Source organism: Salvia hispanica, chromosome 4 (assembly GCF_029641045.1).
Source record: "Salvia hispanica isolate PSC_SH4W2 chromosome 4, Shi_PSC_v1, whole genome shotgun sequence".
NCBI classification, from domain to species: domain Eukaryota; kingdom Viridiplantae; phylum Streptophyta; class Magnoliopsida; order Lamiales; family Lamiaceae; genus Salvia; species Salvia hispanica.
This window is the reverse complement of record NC_142695.1, coordinates 58,924,975-58,946,344: the sequence shown is the minus strand read 5'-3', so window position 1 is coordinate 58,946,344 and position 21,370 is coordinate 58,924,975. Positions and strand designations below refer to the sequence as shown.

Below are 21,370 nucleotides of genomic sequence, written 5' to 3'. Positions count from 1 at the left end.
AGATAATTATTTTATTCCATAACTTAGCTAATAATATTAATTAATTTAGTTGTATTTTATGATTTATTTCTATAGCGGTTAAGATTTGATTTATTTTTCCTAGTTGTTAATATTTGATTTATTTTTTATAACGGAATTTGATTTGATTTATTTGATTTTCCTAAGATATTTTTGCTCTTACGTAGCCAACACAACGTTGATGAACCATGTAAATGTAAATTCTGTGTCTTTTTACGTTTCTGTTTGTCTCGATTGCATAATTGCTCTATTATATCAGAACATGATATATAGTACTCCCTTCGTCCCAGAGTATTAGACTCACTTCTTTTGGGCACATGATTTAAGGAATTGATATTTAAATAGTTAAAGTAGAGAGAGTAAAGTATGAGAGATGGAAAAAGTAGGGGAGAGAAGAGAGAAAAAAGTAGGTGGAAAATAAAATAAGATAGATGCTTTTTGCTAAAAAAGGAAATGAGTCTAATATGTTTTGACATCCTAAAAAGAAAAGTTGGTCTAATACCTTAGGACAGAGGGATTACAAGATTTGAAGAAGATTTTTAAAAAGTGCTACACCAAATGATATTTAAAAAAGTGCTATATAAGCAAAGAGTAATACTAAGAGTGAGACATTACTTGGGGTCACCAAGAAAAAAATAAAAAAGTGACAATTTCATAAATAAAAGGCTAATTAATCCCCCCAACGAAATAGGGAGGTGGCAGTACCATAGTATGCAACTGCAAAGCCGGCATGAGCCATGCATGAGTAGCCGCCGTACTTAAGGGCATGGCGTTGCAGTGCGAGTGTGACGCCACACGACTCGCTTGATTTGTGGTTCGACATTATTCCGTACGCGAGAAAAGCTGCTCCGATGAGCATGTCGATCCTGCACGGAAACTTGTGTCAGAGCGTCTGATAGGTCAAGAATCGTCAAATATTTAGAGTAGATAATGCCATAGACCAAAGGTCTCATGTTGAAATTAAATCCATAGTGGCGCGACATTTAAATTTATGTTCAGAATAAATTTTATGTTCAAGAAAATAGTCATTTTGATATGTTACTTAGTCAAATCAAAGAGAGAGAGAACGTGTTACTTACCAAGTTTTCCCAAGGAATATCTTGGCCAACATTTTATTGGGAGAGTCTTTCTTAGAGGAAAAACAAGGCAAAATAGCAATAACATGGGCTATTACAAGAAGACTTGCTGCTCCTATCCCTAAAACATATGCATCATGGCTTGGCCCCTTGCACTCCAATATCCACAGCTTCAAATGTCTCTTCTAAACCCCATCAAAAATAACATATTACTATAGCCAATATAAAAAAAATATTTAAAATGAAAAAGAAATTGTTTTTTAAAATTTCTAAGACTTTGAAGAGAGATTTAGTGCAAGATCACCTGGCGTTGAGCCTTGTCTGCTTTCAACCCGAGATTCCCTCCAACGACGTCTAGTGCAATGATAAAGAGGCAGACGACGATGTCTAAAAATTTCTTCAATTTCTGTAGTTTTTAAAGTGATGATTGATAAGCTTTGGAGATTTTGGAGAAGAAAAAAACGCTTCTTTTGTGAATGTAACTTTGTTTTTTTTAATTAATTTGTACTCCATCCGTCCATGGAATTTTGTCACATTTTTCCATTTCAGTCTGTCCCATGAAATTTGTCACATTCCACTTTTTACCATTTTTGGTAGTGAGCCTCTTATTCAACTAACTCATTACAACTCATATTTTATTATAAAACTAATATATAAAAGTGGGATTCACTCTCCACTAACTTTTTCAATTCGTTATCCATTACATTTCTTAAAATTCGTGACCGGTCTAAGTGTGATAAAATTTAAGGGACGGAGATAGTAGTAATTAATAGTTTTGTAAGTAAGCCATAAAAACAACTGAGTTTTAGCATATATTCTTTTAGTTTTTCATTTCGGTAAGTCCCTTATTAATTGTCTGGCTTTATTTTTACTACTTTTGTTAATAGTCTTTATATTTCACTTATTTATTTTACTATCATTTTATTTTAATACTAATATATAAAAATTGGTTTCATATTCCACCAACTATTTCAAACTTATTTTTCTTTACATTTGTTAATACTGGTACGGGATCAAAGTAGGACACATGTTAGGGGTGAAAGGAGTATGATTTTTGTCGGAATTGGACTTGCATTGTTGAAACTTTACCCCAAAAAAAAATGAATACTTAGAGAGAAAATACATAAGCATGGAAAAAGAACCTTAGAACATTGAAGACCCATTTGGAACGATGAAGATGCGTCAATTCCCGAAAATAAACAAGAGCGATTAAATCACAAAATATTATTGATCAACACGATAGTATTTTTCACAAATCATCTAATACAGACATACAGTCTACTTATAGGCAAATTAATAAATATAATTATCAAGGAAAGCTAATTAACGTAATAGAAAATCTAATATATGCAAAACAATCTAATTTACAGAAGGAAATTCGATTGATGCAATATAATGTTGGTCAACACTTTGTAATTATCTAGTATATTCAATTATGAAAATAAATAAATACAAAACTAACCAAACAAATCCTAATTTTCATACTCCATTATTACAATTTTAAAATTGGTTAACAAAGCAGATTTAGGTTGGAATGCCTTGGATGTCTCATGTCTAGATTAAGAGATCTGCTGCTCAACTTGATATTGTACAGAAACCTAGCTAGTTAAAAAATTTCTCGTACAATATAGTACTCCGCCCGTCCTAAAATAAGCTAGTCATATTCTTTTTTGGGATGTTCCAGCATAAGTGAGTCATTTTCCTTTTTAGCAAAAAGTCATTTCTCTTGTTTTATTCTCCACCTACTTTATTCTCTCTTCACTCCTTTACATTTCCCTCTCTCATACTTTACTCTCTTCACTTTAACACTTTAAATATTAATTCCTTAAATCACATGCCCAAAAGAAGTGTCTCGTTTATCTTGGGACGATAGAGTATAAGGTTATTTCATACTGAAAGGGAGCAAACCATATCCCACATCGGAGAATGAACAAGACTTGCAAGTATATAAATGAGCTACCCCTACTCCATTAGTATGAGGCCTTTTGGGGAGTACCCCAAGAGCAAAACCGTGAGGGCTTAGCCCAAAGCGGACAATATCATACTAATGTGGAGTTCGGGTGTGCGCCACCGAGACCCAACAGTGGTATCAGAGCCCTGGTTCAGGGCCGGGCCTGTGTGGCTCAGGGTTCGGTGGTTGCGCTTGCAAGTTCTCCGATGTGACGGTCTCGACCAAGACCTGTGGTGACCTGTAACATGTGGTCTGTGGTCTGGTGGTCTTGGTTTGAGGGGAGGATTGAAAGGGAGCAAACCATATCCCACATCGGAGAATGAACAAGACTTGCAAGTATATAAATGAGCTACCCCTACTCCATTAGTATGAGGCCTTTTGGGGAGTACCCCAAGAGCAAAACCGTGAGGGCTTAGCCCAAAGCGGACAATATCATACTAATGTAGAGTTCGGGTGTGCGCCACCGAGACCCAACACATACTAATGGGGTGGAATATTAAAGGCGTGAAATAAATGAGCATGGATTATGTAATCTAAATTTAGATGATAAATCAGTATTAATCATGATTGTGAGACTACTTAAAGAATATACTATATGACGGAAAGCTAGTCAATGTAATAGAAAATCTTATTTATGTACTCCTTCCCTCTGTCTCATTAAAAATGTTTTTCTTTTTTGGATTATCCCATAAAAATAAAATGTTTTGAAGAAATATCTCTATCTTTACTTTTTCATCAATAAAAAACACTGCATAAAAACTCATATGCTGATTTACAAATGTTGTATATTTAATGAGGGAGAGGAAGTATAAAACATTCTAATTTACGGAAGGAAAGTTGATTGATGCAATTTAATGTTGATCAAAACTCATTATTTAAGTGTTCTGCACAATTATCAAAATAAATGTTCTTTTCGTCCAGTTAATGTTGAGACAATTCTTTTGAACATAAAGGTTAACAGTTAAAAAAAAATTATGAGTTATTGGCGTGAGATGAATAAGAGAAAAATAAAAGAGATTTAAGTATATATTCAATTTTAACATTAATGGGACAAAGGGAGTAACTACCAAAACAATTAAACAAGTCCTAATTTTCATCCATAAATAAAAGATGTCCAAAAATTCCAATCAAAGTCAAAACCTTCATGGAGAAGAATATCGAGCAACAAAGAAATGTAAGTTAATTAAGACAATATTTTCTCAAAAAGTGAACTGTTACGGACGTCCTCCCTAATGCGACCGGATTAAAATCTTCTCGCAAGTTGTTGTGATCAAACCTTCGACGTGCTCGAAGGAAAGCTCACAATTTGTTGTTTCACGGACGCTCTCCTATGGGCAGCAAATAGGGAACGAAGATTATACTTGATGCTCAAGTAAGTTTAGGGAAAATATTTCATTGATTCATTGATACAATGATATAATCTCTCCTATTTATAATTCTAGAATACTACTACCCTGGGTCGCGTTAAAATAAAACCAACCTTCTAATCCAGAACCCAGAACTATCTCAATATTATGTATTAATATTATCAACACAAAGACAAAACTTTCTCAATAGATTTGTGTTCATAAAATTATGTCTTTGTGTTGAGATTTAAATTTACATGTTATGTTGATAAAGTTATATTTATATTTGTGAAATTTCCAACATAATGTTGAAGTTCTGGGTTCTGGATTGGGAATTAGTTAGCATTTGATTACAACCCCTACTACCCTAACTTATTTAATAAAAAAAAACAAATATCTAAATATAAATGGGAAAGATATGGCGAATAAATAGAAAACTAAATAATTGAAATACCTATGATATAGGATCGAATCATGAATAAATAAAAGGCTTAATTAATCAAATTAAAAAAGCGATTCTTGGTAACACCGTATGCAATTGCAGTGAGGGCATGAAATATGCATAATATGCTGCCGTTTCTTAGGAAATGGATGTTTGTGGAGCCGCACGAAGTCCTCGATCTGCTGTTCAATAGTACTCCGGTTATGAGGATCGAAAATGCGATGACCGCGAAGATCCTGCACGAAAACTTGTACTAAGAACATCTGATGGAATCAAATTTGTCTGAAATATTAGGACTCATAGGTTAAGCAAGTGATTGATACAATCATTTTTTTAAAATGTAAAGAACATTTGATTACACTCAAGAAAAGTTAACAAGGGGTCATATTTGATGATTGCTATAAGGAGGCAGTGATTTGTGCAAAACTCAATCTTAATACAAAAGCCATAATTAAATATACGAATGTCATTTTTAGGTTATTGTTAGTTTATTTTTAAGTCATTTTAGTAAAGATGGCCTAAAATAATCTAAAAAACATCAAATCTAGATTTTATAAAATACTCTCTCCGTCCCACAATAATTGTCATTATTTGCATTTCGGTCTCTCCCACAATAATTGTCACACTTCATTTTTACCATAAATGATAAGTAGGTCTCACATTCCACTAACTCACATCACTCACATTTTATTATAAAACCAATTTAAAAAAGTGAATCCCACATTCTACAAAATTTTTCTAACCAACTTTTCTTACATTCTTAAAACCCGTGCCCACAATAAAAGACAATTATTACAGGATGGAGAAAGTAACCTAAAATCGGTTAATAATGACATTACATGTTCTTGTTCATTTTTTATTTTAATCACTTTTCTATCTTTATCCATAAAAGTTGGTGGATATATAGTATGATAGATATAATATTGAAATTATTAAAAATATACTATGAATAGTTAATAATGCATATGCTCCTAACTTGCCCACCAAATCAATCTTGTCCCAAGTCATCCTTAATTACTCCTCCTTCCGTGAATAGGAGTTTCGTTTTTTCAATTTGGTCCGTCCACAAATAGGAGACCTGGTTTACTTTTACTAATATAAATGATATATAGGCCTCATATTTCATTTAAAATTAATATATATAAGTGGGACTTGTATTCAACTAACTTTTTTTCACCTATTTTTCTTAATATTTTTTAAAATCCGTGATGGAAAGAAATATGACTCCTATTCGCGGACTGAGTGTTTTTAAGATGAACATGTGTTACTTACCAAGTGAAAACATCGAATGCAATGGACCACCGTTCGGCGATAGACTCATTCTCATCATTATCTTCATCGGTGAAACAACTGCTGTAATTACCACTTACCAAAGCAACAATATGGGCTATTAAAAGAAATATCGCTGCTTGTAAACCTAAATAAAATGGCTTCTCGCACCTAAACCCATCCTTCAAATTCTGCACCTAAATGCCATTAAAAAAAACAGATTACTATACCTAGGCCATGTTTGGTAAGGTATTAGGGGTGAGAAAAAAAACCAAAAGTTGAATATCCGAACTGAAACAAAACGAAATTTTGAAATTCGGTTCGGTTTATTCAATTTTTCGGTTCGGTTCGGTTTTTAAAATATAAAAATTTCGATTTTTCGATTCAGTTCGGTTCGATTCCGGTGGAAAAAGAAAACGAAAACCTGAAAGAACCGAATTATATATATTCTATTAATTAAATATTCTTTTAATATATTTTATATAATATGTATTATATATATTTTTTTATTGATTTTATATTATATATATTTTGTAAGTGGTATATATAAAATAAAATATATTACATGCATATATTAATATATTATTTTCTTTTTTTGTTTTTTTTAAATTAATTTCGGTTATTTCGGTTTAGTTTGGTTTTGAAGTTTAGTTTTTGGTTTTGGTTTTTCGGGTTCAGTTCGGTTCGGTTTGGATTTTGAATTAAATTCAGTTTTTCGGTTTTGGTTCGGTTTAAGCATAAAACTGAACCGAAATCCGAATGCTCACCCCTAGGTAAGGTAGACAATTCATCTAGCTAGGGATAGTATAGAGTTATCTACCCTACCAAACATGGCTTTAATGGAGCAAATTTTTAATTTAAACAACCAAAAAAACATATATTTTCTATGAATTTGATCAAAGATTTAGTGCAAGATCACCTGGTTTTGAGCTTCTTCTGCTTCCCACCCAAGAATCGCGGCATAGATGTCTAGTGCAAGGATATAGAGGCAGATGCAAATGTCCGCAACTTTCCCCATTCTCTGCAGTGTTTAGAGTGATGGAGGATGAGCTTTGAAAAGGGAAAGGAAGATAGTATGCATGTGTGTGGAAATGTGATTTGAGATTTTGAAAAGAAAAAGCTTCTTTTTACAATGTGGTGGTGAATAGTGTTTGTTTCTTTTAGTAATTTATAGAAGTTGACTAAATCTAAAATTAAAAGTAAGTATGTATAAATAAAAATTATAAAACAATAAAAATTAAGAGATTGACATTGTTAAAAAATCCTATTTAGACAATAATTGTTATGCAAATTATATAATCTATCTCTATATAATCCATATGCATTAGTATTATTTATTTTTATCAATTCCTAATATATGTGCTTAGTAATTAATATATTTAGTCAATTAACTAATTTATCGTACTCATTAAGAGAATAATTATACAAATCTTATTTATCTATCAATATACAAATCATATTGCCAATAATTGTTTATTCTTATTCATTCATAATATATTCAACCAATAAATTTATTTTTATAAACTATATCATTAAAATAATAGTTATAATTATTACACAAATCATATCATCATATCACTATACAAATTATATTACTTATTCTTATTGTATTGCATATTTTAAACAAAACATTGAGAAAAACGATATGCCGACATCCAAATCTAATTATTTGAACATGTTAACATTCTATCAATATACGGAGTAGTATAAATTATGAGCAACGTACCAATATTCAAATATATCTGAATTATTCTAGTTAGTGTTATTATTTTTTATAAATTTATCTAAAAATGAATTATGCAAAAAAAAAAAAAAGATGATGATGATAATGAATTATAGAATTTTTTTTTTTTTAAAAAAGGAAAGATATAGAGCCACATTGGAAAAAAATTGAATGCATGAATTATACATATAGCGATAAAATAAATAGAACACTTCAACACCATTTTATCTCACACTGAAAAATGGGGTATAAAACTTTTAATGACGTTTTTATAAAACAAAACAATCACTGATAGTTTTCTACAATTCATAAATACAACAAATAAGTATAGACTAGCATGAAATTCTAATATTATTTTATTTATGAAAAAATGATTTTAAAATATAACAAATTATTTTTCACGATATTCATTTATTGTCATATAAATTTAATCTATTAGAATACATTGCCTTCTAATTGTAAATTGCATTTATGTTGTACGATTAAATGGACATATCTTGGACTACACCGTAAAGGCAATGGCAACTTATATTTTTTTTTCCTTTCCCATTTCCATTAAAAAAGGATCAAACACTATGAACCAAGAATGAATGCAAATTACAAAGACCTAAAAATAAGAGTATGTTTCAACTATACATAAGAATAAAAAGCGCAAACAAAATGATGCCTCAGAGGAATCGCAACACCTAAAACACGACTATCTAATTCACTACACTACACATCCATTTTTAACCAGCGATTTCTCAGAGACATTGCCTGCAAAAATTTCACCTATCCCACACCGGAGGCCTGTGCCTTAACCACTGCACCATCTCCCGGTCGATCGAGCCCTTGTTCAACGCAGCATCTAGCGTTGGACTCCCCACGAATTTCAACGAGCTCTTGAACGACCATATCTGGTCCTTCGGCCAAGGCCTCTGGGGCTGCTTATCCTGCCAGACAGAAACAGAAGAATTGTATTTCAACCATAAACGATTAACGAGGGAGTCTCGTGTGAGGCTGTCTTATGAATAAAAGGAACACATCGGACTCACCATGATAGAGAGCATAAACTTCACTGTTCTTGGACCATACACGTGCTGGCGTGATGGGTTTTGGGGTTTTGCATAGAAAGAGCCAACGTCCGGTAAAGACAAGCAGCCTCGGCTTGCTTTGACCAGGGCGGCATCTGGTTCGGCGTTTTGATTGTACCAAAACATTAGCTGTCCTAAACAGTATGTCTCGCTGTACGTTTTGCAGTATTCGTGAACGCCAGAACCCAACTTATCAGCATACTTTGGACCAAGGTCGAGCGAAGTGATGTAAACGGGCGGGGAAGTTACTTTCTTGTATTCCTGCAAGATGTAAATGAAATCAAAAGCACGAAAAAAGACGCTACTTAATTTGAATGGTTCATTGTGTTGAAAGTAACTCACTCTAATCCTAAAAAAGCACTTTGTATGAGCATATAGGTGTATCAAGTCAGCAGCAGCATCGTGCCGACTCTTATACGTACAAGGAAGGTTTCGCATCTCATCCCTCAACCTGAAACGGGTAAATCCATTATATTATATCAAAAAGGAAAGTGTTTCGAGCTTGGTATAATTTGCCTCGCTTACCATAATAAAGACTTTCGAAGCTTCGTCTCTGGGTTATCAGAACCAGAAGGATCATGAGCATTGATCTTGACCTTGAGATCTCTCAACGCAACATCTTCTGTATGAGGAGCCATGGATTGAATAAGTTCCTCCACTAACGACCCTTCTCCTCTCCATAGGAATGAAACTGCTTCTTCGGGGCTAAGCCTTTCAAGAGGAGGTGGGGCATTCTTTGGGTCGCCAAAAACACATCGCATGACATATCTCACCTGCATGAATTTGGCACGAAACTTAGTAAACTCATACGTCCATCCAATAAAACATTGTAAACTTAGTCCCGTCCACCCAACTCCTATGACTAATCATCAAATCTTTTCTAGGCACTTTTGTGGAACGAAGATAGAAAGAAGGAATAAACTCTACCTTGTCGATTGTAAGAGCCAAATTCTGGAGCCTCTGATTGTACACACCCTCCGCCTATAACATTTAAAAGTACATTAATGAGACATGTCAAAATCTATATACTTGTATAGCTTCATGCTTCTACGATAACAAACAAAGCAGAAACAAGTAAATGTAAGAAATTGAAAGACCCGGATTTATACCTGAATTTCAGCGTCGGTCCTTTCAAGCTCCATGTTTACTTCGGCAAAGAACCTCTTCTTTTCCTCTATATTGTGCTTAAGAATCTCCTTAGGAAGTTGCATCCTTTCAAAATTTATAAATCTCACCTAATATAAGAGATTCAATTATCATCAGGCGAACTCAAAACCTTTCATTTTAGCAAAAATCTAAAGAGAAGAAAGCATACCAAGCGAGCAGTGTAGGCAATCAGCCAATCAGGTAACCCACCAAGCAAACAACTACCAAGTCCAGCTTTACCCAGCTCAATATAATCTTCCTCAGTCACTGAATCTAGGTCACAAGCCTCTAGAAGCAACCGGTGCCGATCAAGTAGCCCATGATGCTCTTTCAGGACCTAACATCCAAAATAATCAGGTTTAGTCAAGCAACCCAAGCCACAGCCAGAAAATCAGAAAACAAAATACATAAGGGAAGTAATGATACTTAAAAGAAAGATGAAAACTATCAACTTAATTAGGCTAATCAAATTCTATACCTTTTGGAAAGCCCCTTCACCCGTCAGATTCAGATAACTCCCACGGCAGACCTGGTTGCCACATAAACAAACTGAAGCTTCGTACTCTTCCTTACTCTGCAAAATTATTTGTTACCCACTAAATAAGAAGAAAAGAACTAAAAATCTTATACAAAGCTATTGCTTTTCAATTCACTGACCTCAGTAACAGAATTATAGTCAAACGTAATCTCTTCGCCATAAGCAATTGGTCTTACAGAATAGATACCAATTTGGTACTGGCCATCAACAGCAGTGACCCTGTTATCACAGTCAGAGTGATATATCAAAAATCCCTTAAAAATAAAACCCAAATGTACTACTCCCTCCGTCCCGGCTAAGATGACACATTGCTTAGCCGGCACGGGGTTTTAGGAATTATTGGTTAAAGTGTTTAATTGGAGAGAGAAAAGTTGGATGTAAGTATTAAAGTAGAGAGATAAAGAAAGATGAATATTTTAATAGGAGTGAGAAAAAGTGGTTGAGTGTATTAATTGGAAAGAGAAAATTACTAAAAAAGGTAATGTGTCATCTTAGTTGGGACAAACTAAAAAGGAAAACGTGTCATCTTAAGCGGGACGGAGGGAGTATAAAGTTATTTGTTTCCTTTTTAACATAATATTCCTTAGCATTCAAAAAACACTGAAGATTTATATTGAGGAGATAATACTTATTAACTGCTCAGTGCTCAAGCAGAGAGGATAATGTATAACAACCGATTACATACTTTGCTTCACAGTTAGGTCTGCAGGAGTGACAAATCCGACTTGCATAGTTTGCCTTGTGCATTGCATCAACAACTACTAAATCATACCCATCAGCGTCACCCTGCAAACAAAGATTTAGAATAAACCCAAGATTTAATGGATCAAGACTCAAAAGAGGTTGGCAGATATAGAAAATAAAAAATACAGTGTTATTGAAAGTGCCTGAGGGGCACGATATAAACGAAGTTCCACAAACGTAAGATACCTTCGGCCTCTCAAGATATATGTTATAGAACTCTGGGGCAGGATCATTACTGTTCTTTTGCAAAGCACGGATACCATCTTGTTTTTCAAACCATTTCCAAGTAGGATAAACCTATGAGCAAAAGAAGAAAAAGCCATCAAAATATGAACAAGGCATAATAAGAAGCTTGTGTGCAGGGTTACTGGCATAAAAATGAGAGATAAAGATTCATTGCCCAAGTTAACATGATGGAAATATTGGTGAAACATATTTTAATTATTGTACAAAGTCCACTAGTACCAATTATTGATTTAAGCACATAAGGAGTTAAAGTGAACTCCCGAAGCCATTACAACTGGCGACCACTGCCAGTGGGAAGGATGATGTATCAGAATGAAGCATTACCTCTCCCAGAAATTCAACTACAAAGTCATCTTCAGTGAAACCACCTTCCTTGTTACACACTACTCCAAGACCCTGGCGAGAAAAGCACCATCAGAAGACATGGACTAAGAAAGTGAAAACAACACACACATGCTATCCAAAAAAACTTAGCAATCTATAATACAAACATAAGTTGGTGCGGCTGACCTTTCTATAAGCAACATAGTTGTCCTCTGGCCGACCATCGATGGCCTTCAGCATAAACTGGCAAATACGCAGTAATCTTCTGTCTCCATTTTCATTAGCACTGACTAGTATCTCTTCAAATACAGGCTTCAAAGGATACACCATAGGAGTGTTCCCAGTACCAGTAAAGTTCCTGGCTTGCTTGTTAAGAGTACGAAGGAGAACTTCTTCAATGAACAGATGCTTTTCGACAAGCGACCAATCTGATTCATCCGGCATTGAATCAAGGAGAAGATTATGAGTGTATGGATCGATACCATAAACTTCTTGTTCTAAGACCTCACCCCCCAGGGATTTCCTGGGTTTGTAATCCTTCACCTCAGGAATTTCCATATCAGACTCTTCAGTGCCATTTCTCTGTGCAAAAAGCTTCTCATCATAGTCTTCAGGTAAAGAAACCTGCATTTTCCTTCTCACTTCCTCCTCATCCGCTACAATGACATAGTGATCAATAACTTCATACTTCCTTGTAACAGGAGGTACAAGACCAGCCTTTGTCATGCGGGCACCCCATTCCCGCTCATCGGCATAGGGATCATGCCCATCATCAAGTGTAAAGAATGTATCCCCTCTAGACCCTTTGATAGCACCTCCTGATGGTGATTCCGAGTCACTTTCCGTATCAGATGCAGTACTCTCACTTTCTGAGATACTTGCATTGGAAGATCTATCCATGTCATCAGATGTGTCACTTCCCGAGTCCAAAGATTTTTTGTATAGTTTGGATAGTTGCTTTCTTATTTCCCGATCAGAAGCACGGTCTCCAGAATCGTAAAGTCCATTCATGAACAGATTGCCATTGCTTCTGTATGAATGTTTCCTCTCAGACCCTTTATTCAGGTTCTTCTTATATTTTGAAGAAGCATATGAAAAGCCAGGAGGCGAATCCTCTTTCCAGGATCTCATCATATCATCTCTTGTATATTCTACCTTTGAACCCTTATCCAAACTTGTGGTTAGTTGAATAAATAATGTTACAATATGTTTCATGTCTCTGGCATCAACCCGAGTTTTAGCCCTGGAATGACAGGTCAACACAAACCTCAATTAACAACAATAATAAAGACAGCAGAAGCATAACGATTAGCTTGAACATTTAGGCAGAAGTTAGAGTTCCTTTTCCTCATCAGTGGCCAACATGTACCAAATTTCATAGGAAATATAAACTAGTCATGAATCAATCAAGGGATACAATTAATAAAGTTATGTTTCAGCCACAAAATAAAGATGATGATCTGCCTCGTCTGCTAAACAATTTTCTTTGAACACGCAAGAAATCAAAGTTGTGCAGAGAAAAGGTGAATATAAAAGATTGTTTAACATGACTTACTTAATTCCATTCCTGCACATACGAATGATGTCATCTTTGATAGCGTTCAATCCACGTCTTGTATAATACCCATTTCTTAATTTTCGCTCAATATCTGCAACCTGAAGAAGATCTCAAAATTATACATCATCTTATCTTATCAAGTACCAACAGAAAAAACATAGATAAAAAGAAAAATAACCACAGAGAAGGCATAATCAATACCTTGGGCTCAAATATCTCGATGGAATTGTCGTTCATAATGTCTCGTAGACTTGTAGCAACATATTCCTCCATTCTCCTAAACCCATTTCCAGCCTTCTTAATAGCCAAACGCCTCAATTGAGCATCCCTAGAGAGGATGGACGAAGACTTTCGGGCATCAAATAGCTTGGACCGTTTATACAAGCTTCGCCGGAATAATTGGTTTGCAGAGTCCCTCTTATCTGAACTTTCTAAATACTCTTTCAGACCACTGGATTCATCCATATGATTAGAAGTGGATTGGTTCCTATCGAATAGGTGATTAAGGCTCCGAATTTTCAGATGGGCATTCCGGTTCCTGACCCAATTGATTTTAGGAAACTTCGAAACCAAATCTTCAAACTGGGTGCAACCTCTAATATCTATAATTGACACAAAAGGTAATGACTGAAGAACTTCCTCAAGCATACCAGCAGTAATGCCAGTACAGCCACGTAATATTAAGGAAGTTATCTGTTCTTCCTTGTAATCATTCTGCAGAATACAACACAAGTCAGACTTGCAAAATTTAAAATTCAATCCAAAGTAAAGGGAAAGAAATAGATGTACTATATATGCACAATTGAATAAAAATTACCATTATCTTCAAGATGGTGGAGTCAGAGCAGTTAGGTCCAATGGCACAAAAGTTAATCTGTCTAGAAATATCTTTGTAATACTTGACAACTGATCGCCAATGCTTGCACGTCAAGGCAGCATAAACTAGAGACTTAACATCAGCTCTAAGAAAATGAAAAATACGGGATAGAATATTTCCATCAAGCAGATCCCAGCTTCCCCTCTCTAGTTCAGAATCCACTTCATCTCCCTTTCTGTACGAAACATCAGCACATAACTCATCAAATTCACTGTTGTGAAGACTTAGCACATCATCGTCCGCCTCGAACTCCTCTTCAATCCCATTTATTCTAGCCCTTTTGCTTGCGCGGAAGTGATCTGCAACATTAGTTCAGAAGAAATTTTCACAAAGTTTTATCATAGACATAAGCGATGTACATGCAAATAACAGTAAGATAGGTCAGGTGCTTCCACCATGATATGTTTTTTCAGAGCTACCGAATGGGAAAAGCTAAACATGTAAAGAATAAACACAAGTGGTGGAAGTTGATAGTTAACTTTTTAGGTCTTCCTCATGAACCTGTTTAGGGGGTTATTTTCCCTCTTTGAGAAAGTACACCAAATAAAGAAATAATAAAACATTGAGCCAAAGCAAAATATATTGAGTGGTCAGTACCAGAATTGTAAATATGTTTCTCAATCTCTTTCTTTGGCTGTCTGGCACTGATCCAAGGATCAAGCACTTCTTTAATGGCAGCTGCAAACTCCCGGCTCTTGTATGATTTCATAACCAATTCATGAAGCCTTCCTCGAGTGTATCCAATAAATTGGGGATGTAGGCAATGGAATCTATTGACCGCTATCTGGTCTCCATCCAATGCACCACCACTTGCTTCTGAAAGCGAAGTTAAACTAGTTGCAGCCTCCTCGTGCTTTATCTTTCTAGAAGGCTCAGATGAGACGGTCACTGGAACCCAAATTTTATCTTGTTTTCTGAATACACTGGTGTGATTCCGGATGACACCTTGATCTGCCATTTTCTGAAGCTCTGAGAATGATAGAGGTCCTCGTTCATGTCCAGCACCATCAAGGAAGTACCAATCTCCCAGATGCAATCTCAATTCATCAAGCTTGTAAAGTCGGTCCTTTGGCATGCTGACGATTGCACTATCCTTACTAGATTCACGCGAGTCTTGTTCATGAGAACTCTTACACGGACCATCATCTTCAGATGATTGCTTTAAATCACCACTTGTGGAATATGGCCGTGAAGACCTTGAAGAGACTCTTTCTTTTCTAGCTTTCACCCGGGATTCAGATACAAATGAACCATGGTCGTTTACCACACAAGCATTTATCCTAATTACTGGAAGCATCAGTCCTCTGACCCCCTTGGGAATGAGAGGTTTAATTTGGGTTGGTCTGCTTACAGTGCTGAGGTCATTCAACTCATCAGGAGAGGTGAAAGCCCATGGAGGCAAGTCAAGTCTTCGACCCTGAGAAGGATGGTACAGCTCATCCTTTTGCTCCACCCTGGGGTCTTCACAACCAGACTTGGGCATCTGACACAAGGGATAGCCATCATTGAGAACAACCCTTCTCTTCCAAGATCTATCTAGAGAAGTTTCATCACTTCTCTTCCAATCACATCCCCTGCACACCCATTGGCTGAAGAAACTTTCGCCAGTATCATTAAAATCCAGTGCATTATCCCCTTCCAAGGATGAAAATACAGCAGGTCTTGATTCTTCAGCTTTTATAATTTGAAGTTCAGAACCACTATCTTCAAAATGCTCATCCGAATCCTTTTGGTTCCCTGTAAAACCTATCAATGCCAAACAAAATTCATCGAGTTACAAGCACATATACGGAGTTTTGCTTCATCAAGAGCTAAGAATTAACTCATAATGGTATATAAATTAAAATTGTTTTAAGGTTTAGGAATTCAAGAATTAAGGTATTCTTATTCATATTAGCAGACTACAGAAAACATGTTCTCCCTATCGGATAAATTTCAAAAAGCAACATTATATGGTCTATTAAACTGATTTTCAAATAGTGTAAAATCCAAAAACAAAAACCAATCTGCTTTATTATCATAATCACAGAAAGAGATTCTAATCCACTCACAGTTATGTTTTACTCAAAATTTCAAATTCGTTCTTCAACCCAGATAAGTAATGTAGAAGGAACTGTACAGAACAAAGCAGCTGCCCAGAACAAAGTACGAATAGAAACTGAGCAAATATAGAATGTAAATCCAAAGGTCTGAAGTGACCATGCAACATGAAATAAAGCCAGTCCTAGAAATGAGCAAACAAGACGATTCTGGAGCACCATATAGGCTGCATAAAAACAGCATTTAGTATACATTCAAGGAATCAAATAAAATACCTAGTGATTTCCACCATTTTTCCCAGTCCTCATGCTCTGATGAAATTGGCAGCAGTTCTGCAAGAAACACATAGATCATTCATCAGATGAAAAGCAAAATAGATAAATAAATTACAGCCTTCAAGTAGACAAAACAGAGACTATATGCTAAACTAAAATCTTACGCAAGTCGCAATACCACACGTAATAAAGATTTTATGCTAAACTTTGGGATTTTGGTCCTGGTCCCCAAAATCATTAACTTTCCCAAAAACCACAAAGTTTGGCGGAGCGTGGTTTTTTCCCAACCAGACCCGATTTTAAAATTTTCCGGAGAAATACGATTTATGTGGACAATAGTTAAGTTTGCATGTGCACACCATAAATTTAAAACCTTATGGCGTTGTTTCCTCTCCTAGCTTTTTTAATAAATCTAACAATTTGGTTGACGAATCGTAGTTTGAAGCTTGTTAGGTTAGAATACTTTGAATGGAGAAATGGAAATAGTCTGCGTATTTGGGAAAATATTCTGCATAGTTGAGGAAATTTCTTAAATGTTTTAATTTTAACCCTAGGGTTTTACAAACCATATGCCACGTGTAGAGAAGTAGAGACAACTAGGATTAAGAATATATCACGTAATCCAGCTGGATCCACTACAGACCCGCCATGGGAAAAAACAACTGACACCTAAGTTTGTAGTTTTTCGTATCACTTTTATAGTTTATGGGAAATTGCAGATTTTGGAGAAAGTTCATGGTTTTTGAGACCAAAATCCCTTAAACTTTTTATGTAGGAAGAACAAAAATTGTTTTAGTTATATCATGAATTTTTCAACCCGGATTGGAAAGGGGTAAAAAATTTAATGCAGCCTTTTGCTGTGTATAACACCAGTTGACTTTACACAAGCCATTTTATTTAAAAACGTGTGCAGAGAAACAATTAATGAGAGGAACTACATAAGACATGTTCATACCTGCAAGCATCTCAACTTCCTTTCCCGGAATTAGCGTGACGCCTTCTAGCAGTACTCCAACTCTGTCATCGATGTGAAAATCTTCAACAGGCTTGGAAATAACCAATATGTCCTCAGAGCAGATTTTTGGATTTGAAGAAGAGACCGGCAATTCTTCATTAGTGGATATCTCGTTTCCATTATCTGCCAATAGATTACCAGGAGCCTCAGGAGGACAGACAAGTTGAGTAACTGTGTCTGGAACAACAGAATGGAAGTTCACAGAAACCAACGGAGAAACCGCTTTTTCAACAGTTACCCACCTGTCACTTTCCATATGCTTGATCAAATGGTCAGATACAAGATATCCCTCGTCAACAAGTGTTTTGAGGTCAGACAACTTGGAAGGCCCATGTTCGACGCCAAAGTGGTCCAAGTAATACCACTTTCCTGCAACTGCATTCGCCACTTGCGGGACATGAGGCGGAGTGTTGCAGATGTCCATGTCTTCTTCCATTGATGCTCCTTCTTCTGAAATTCCATTTTCTTGAGACAATTCAACATTTTTAAGCAAGGGACTCTGAGTTAACTCTTCATGGTCACACGAAGGCCCGGAAACTTTATCTGCGACGACATTTCTGTTATCTACATTTCCTCTATCTGGTGATTTTTTACCAAAAATCTGCGATTCCCTTCCAACAGAATCTTTCGCCTGATTATGCTTTCCTTCTTGCCCTTTGCTACCATAATGGCCAGGGCGCTTCTCCCCAGCTCCAGGTTTTCGATTCGTTTCCCGGTGGTCAGCATACCTACCCCTATCACGCGGTGACCTCTCCAGCAAAGCTGGAGATCGATCCCTACCATCCCGATTGCGAACATGATTTCGAGGGGAGTGTTCCACATGAGCGGGACTGCGGCCCCTGTTATCAAAATGACGGCTACGATCATAAGGTGAGGTGCCACGTAGGGCTGGGCTGTGATCCCGGTTATCATGGTTGTGGGGCCGGTCATGTGGGGACCGCTCAGAATGATGGGGACTGTCATTGTGCCTGTCGTGAGCTGCTGTTCTAGAAGACTCCATATACCTAGAAGTATGCCTTTCAGATTGATTATTTCGAGATGAAGAAGAAGAAGCAGTCTTGTATGATCTCTCCGTAGACCTACCGGAGTAGTGGTCAGACGGGAAACCAGGTCGACTGCTGTCGTCCGAAAGCTTCCTATTTTTCGATCCAGAATAGTCGTCATAGTCAACGCGATACTTCCGCTCATTACTATCAAAATCACTGCCATGCCGCTTGAAGCGATTACTGAAGGAATAGTCTCTTCCATGGCTCTTATTATTGGTGAAATCATTCTTCAAATAGCTTTCTTCACCAGTTATTTTGGAGCTGATTTTGGGGGTTTTCTCAGCTTCATATCTGGAATTAAATTTCCTCAAATTCTGAACACTCCCGCCACTTCTGCCGAGTTCTTTCTCGCTCGAATACTTACCTGAAGAAGGTGACGTCCAATCGCGCTCGCGGCCACCTTTCCATCCTTTCTCTCTAGCAGAAGGAGGAGACCAATCCGATTCACGATCAACCCTCCATCCCCTTTCCCTAGCAGGAGGGGACGCCCATTCGAGCTCGTTTTTCCATCCTTTTTCCTTCGCAGCATCAAATCTCCGCCCTTTCGAGTAACCAAAATCACTAATTTTATTCACAGCATCACTTCTACACCACCTATCAGGGACAAATTCCCCCTTTTCCAGCTCCTCCTTCGACGAATTCCAGTCGTTACTCTCCCATTCGCCACCACCTTTACGCCACTTTCCAGCGACATACTCACCCTTCTCAACCTCACTCTTGATCTCGTACCTTCTCACCGGCTTCTCAGGAACAAACTCCCCATTCTCAAACGGAAGCGTCCCAAGCTCGCCCTCCTCCACTTCGTTGTCATTCGAAACATCATCACTGCCATTCTTCTCAGCAGCAACCTCTTTACCACTATTCAAACTGTCAAAATTGCTCGTTGCCACCTCGGCTCCCTTGTTCTTCTTCGTCTTCATCTTCCTGTTCACTTTAGCCAGCTTGACTGAAGCCTTGGAAACGGAATTGAGCTTGGTGCTGCCATTGCCGCAAATAGCGAACTTCTCCATAATATGCTGCGAAGGGACACATGCAACACCTCCATCGCCCATGGAATGCCCCAAATTCAATCTTCAGCTCGTGAAAACACACGCAATCCAAATCCAAGCATTAATCCTCTTCTTCTCCAGGGCTGTCAATGCTCATACTGACACAAAACCTCACCAATTCCCCTTCCTGCGAAAAAAAAAAACCATAAATCAATCCAAAAAACACAAATTCACCTCACCACAATCCAAACCGGCACGACCAAATTACCAACGAAATGCGGAAGGGTTTTTCAATTAAACGGAATCACAATCCAATTAATTGAAACAACGCCACGGAAAACGGCCAGAATCCGGGAAATGGAATTGGGGAGGGAAATGGCGGTCGTGGCTAGGGTTTTGAATCTGGACACTTACGAGTTGAATTTTCCGGCGGCAGAGGCGTGGTGAGATCGGAGAAGAAGGCGAGTGGAGTGAGTGGACTCGGTGATTGAGAGATTTGGGAGAATTGCAGAAATGAATCGATTGATGAGAGGAAGAATAGCTGAAGACGAATCTCTGTAAATTGATTGAATTTTTTTTTTTTTGCTCTGATTTTTTTTTTGGTTTGTTAAAACAAGTTGAAGCTTGGGCTTTTGCGATTGGCCCGCCGATGTATTATAATATCTGAATAAAAAAATAGTTTTTTATTTAATTTATTCGAATTATTGAAACAATATTTTGGTTAATGATATTAATGAAAACTGAAAAGGGAGAAGCTTTTACATGTTCAAATTTTGATGATGCAATATGATATCGTGGTATATTTGAGGAAATTAAATTCAATTCAAACGGCATGCATACATAATAGGAATATGGTTATTAATGCCCTTTAAATTAATTATCTTTTAAATATGCCAAGTTTTTTAAAAATCGATCATAATTCCTTATTGGAATGTGATCAAATGAAAACTCTAAATATTGTACAAACTAAAAACTATGATCTGCACCATTGAAAAATATCAACAGATCACAAAAAAGCGTCAACAGAAAAATGTCAATAGAATTTCAATGGTGGTCAATGATTGATGTTGTGTTATATTGCGTTGATACTATGTTGACATTAAAATCTTGAAATTTTACACTGTGTTGATATTGTATTGAAACTGTGTTGAAGAGTTTTGAGTTTGTACAATATATATGTTTGCATTTTATCACTACCCATTCCTTATTTATTTGTAAAATAATTAATTATGTAAATGTGCTAACTTATTTATTTTTAAATCGTTGTGCACTATTCATATGTGGGCCTTGCTATTTAAAAATGGGCTTGGGCTGCTTTAAGTCGTCAAAGAGCCCAATACAAAAAATATATATAGCCGTAGATGAATGGGCCTTGCTATCTAGTGGGATCAAAGTAAAAATAGTGACCTATGTCATGAAAATTAGGCTTCCTATTTTGTTCGATTGTTCAAGATTAACATTAAATTCTCCCGATATTGAACTGGTTCTAAGTTATTCGATATAAATTTGTCTTTAAATTACTCGATTTTAGTTATAAGAAGGTCAAAACTTATAAATTATGACTAATCTTAATTGACACAAGACTCATAGGTTAAGAACTTAAGACTCTAATCTTACATACTCATAGTAGGGGTTTTGATCCATACAAAATTTGATCTAAATGCAAAAACGCAG

The 21,370-nt window shown here is 36.3% G+C and overlaps 2 protein-coding genes across 3 annotated transcripts; both read right to left on the bottom strand.

Annotated features, from left to right (window-relative positions):
- Positions 1-688: 688 nt before the first annotated feature.
- LOC148929742 (protein VASCULATURE COMPLEXITY AND CONNECTIVITY-like) lies at positions 689-7,120 on the bottom strand. The gene is made up of 4 exons (XM_089057007.1): positions 7,022-7,120; positions 1,399-1,500; positions 1,098-1,279; positions 689-884 (listed from the first exon to the last, which is right to left on the bottom strand). Exons 1-4 carry the CDS (start codon positions 7,118-7,120, stop codon positions 689-691), a joined length of 579 nt encoding a protein of 192 aa, XP_088913133.1.
- Positions 7,121-8,380: 1,260 nt separating this feature from the next.
- On the bottom strand, positions 8,381-20,314 carry LOC125191654 (histone-lysine N-methyltransferase ATXR3-like). 2 transcript variants are annotated; one of them, XM_048089050.2, is made up of 20 exons: positions 19,965-20,314; positions 17,602-19,883; positions 16,647-16,703; positions 14,929-16,077; positions 14,272-14,630; positions 13,656-14,168; positions 13,452-13,552; positions 12,083-13,139; positions 11,897-11,968; positions 11,513-11,623; positions 11,268-11,368; positions 10,702-10,801; positions 10,523-10,618; positions 10,214-10,381; positions 10,008-10,133; positions 9,826-9,879; positions 9,424-9,671; positions 9,241-9,349; positions 8,860-9,159; positions 8,381-8,757 (listed from the first exon to the last, which is right to left on the bottom strand). In XM_048089050.2, exons 2-20 carry the CDS (start codon positions 19,757-19,759, stop codon positions 8,593-8,595), a joined length of 7,044 nt encoding a protein of 2,347 aa, XP_047945007.2. In that variant the 5' UTR covers positions 19,760-19,883; positions 19,965-20,314; the 3' UTR covers positions 8,381-8,592. The 2 variants fall into 2 exon arrangements, with proteins under 2 accessions (XP_047945007.2, XP_047945006.2); XM_048089049.2 differs by having other exon boundaries at positions 20,111-20,314.
- Positions 20,315-21,370: the final 1,056 nt, after the last annotated feature.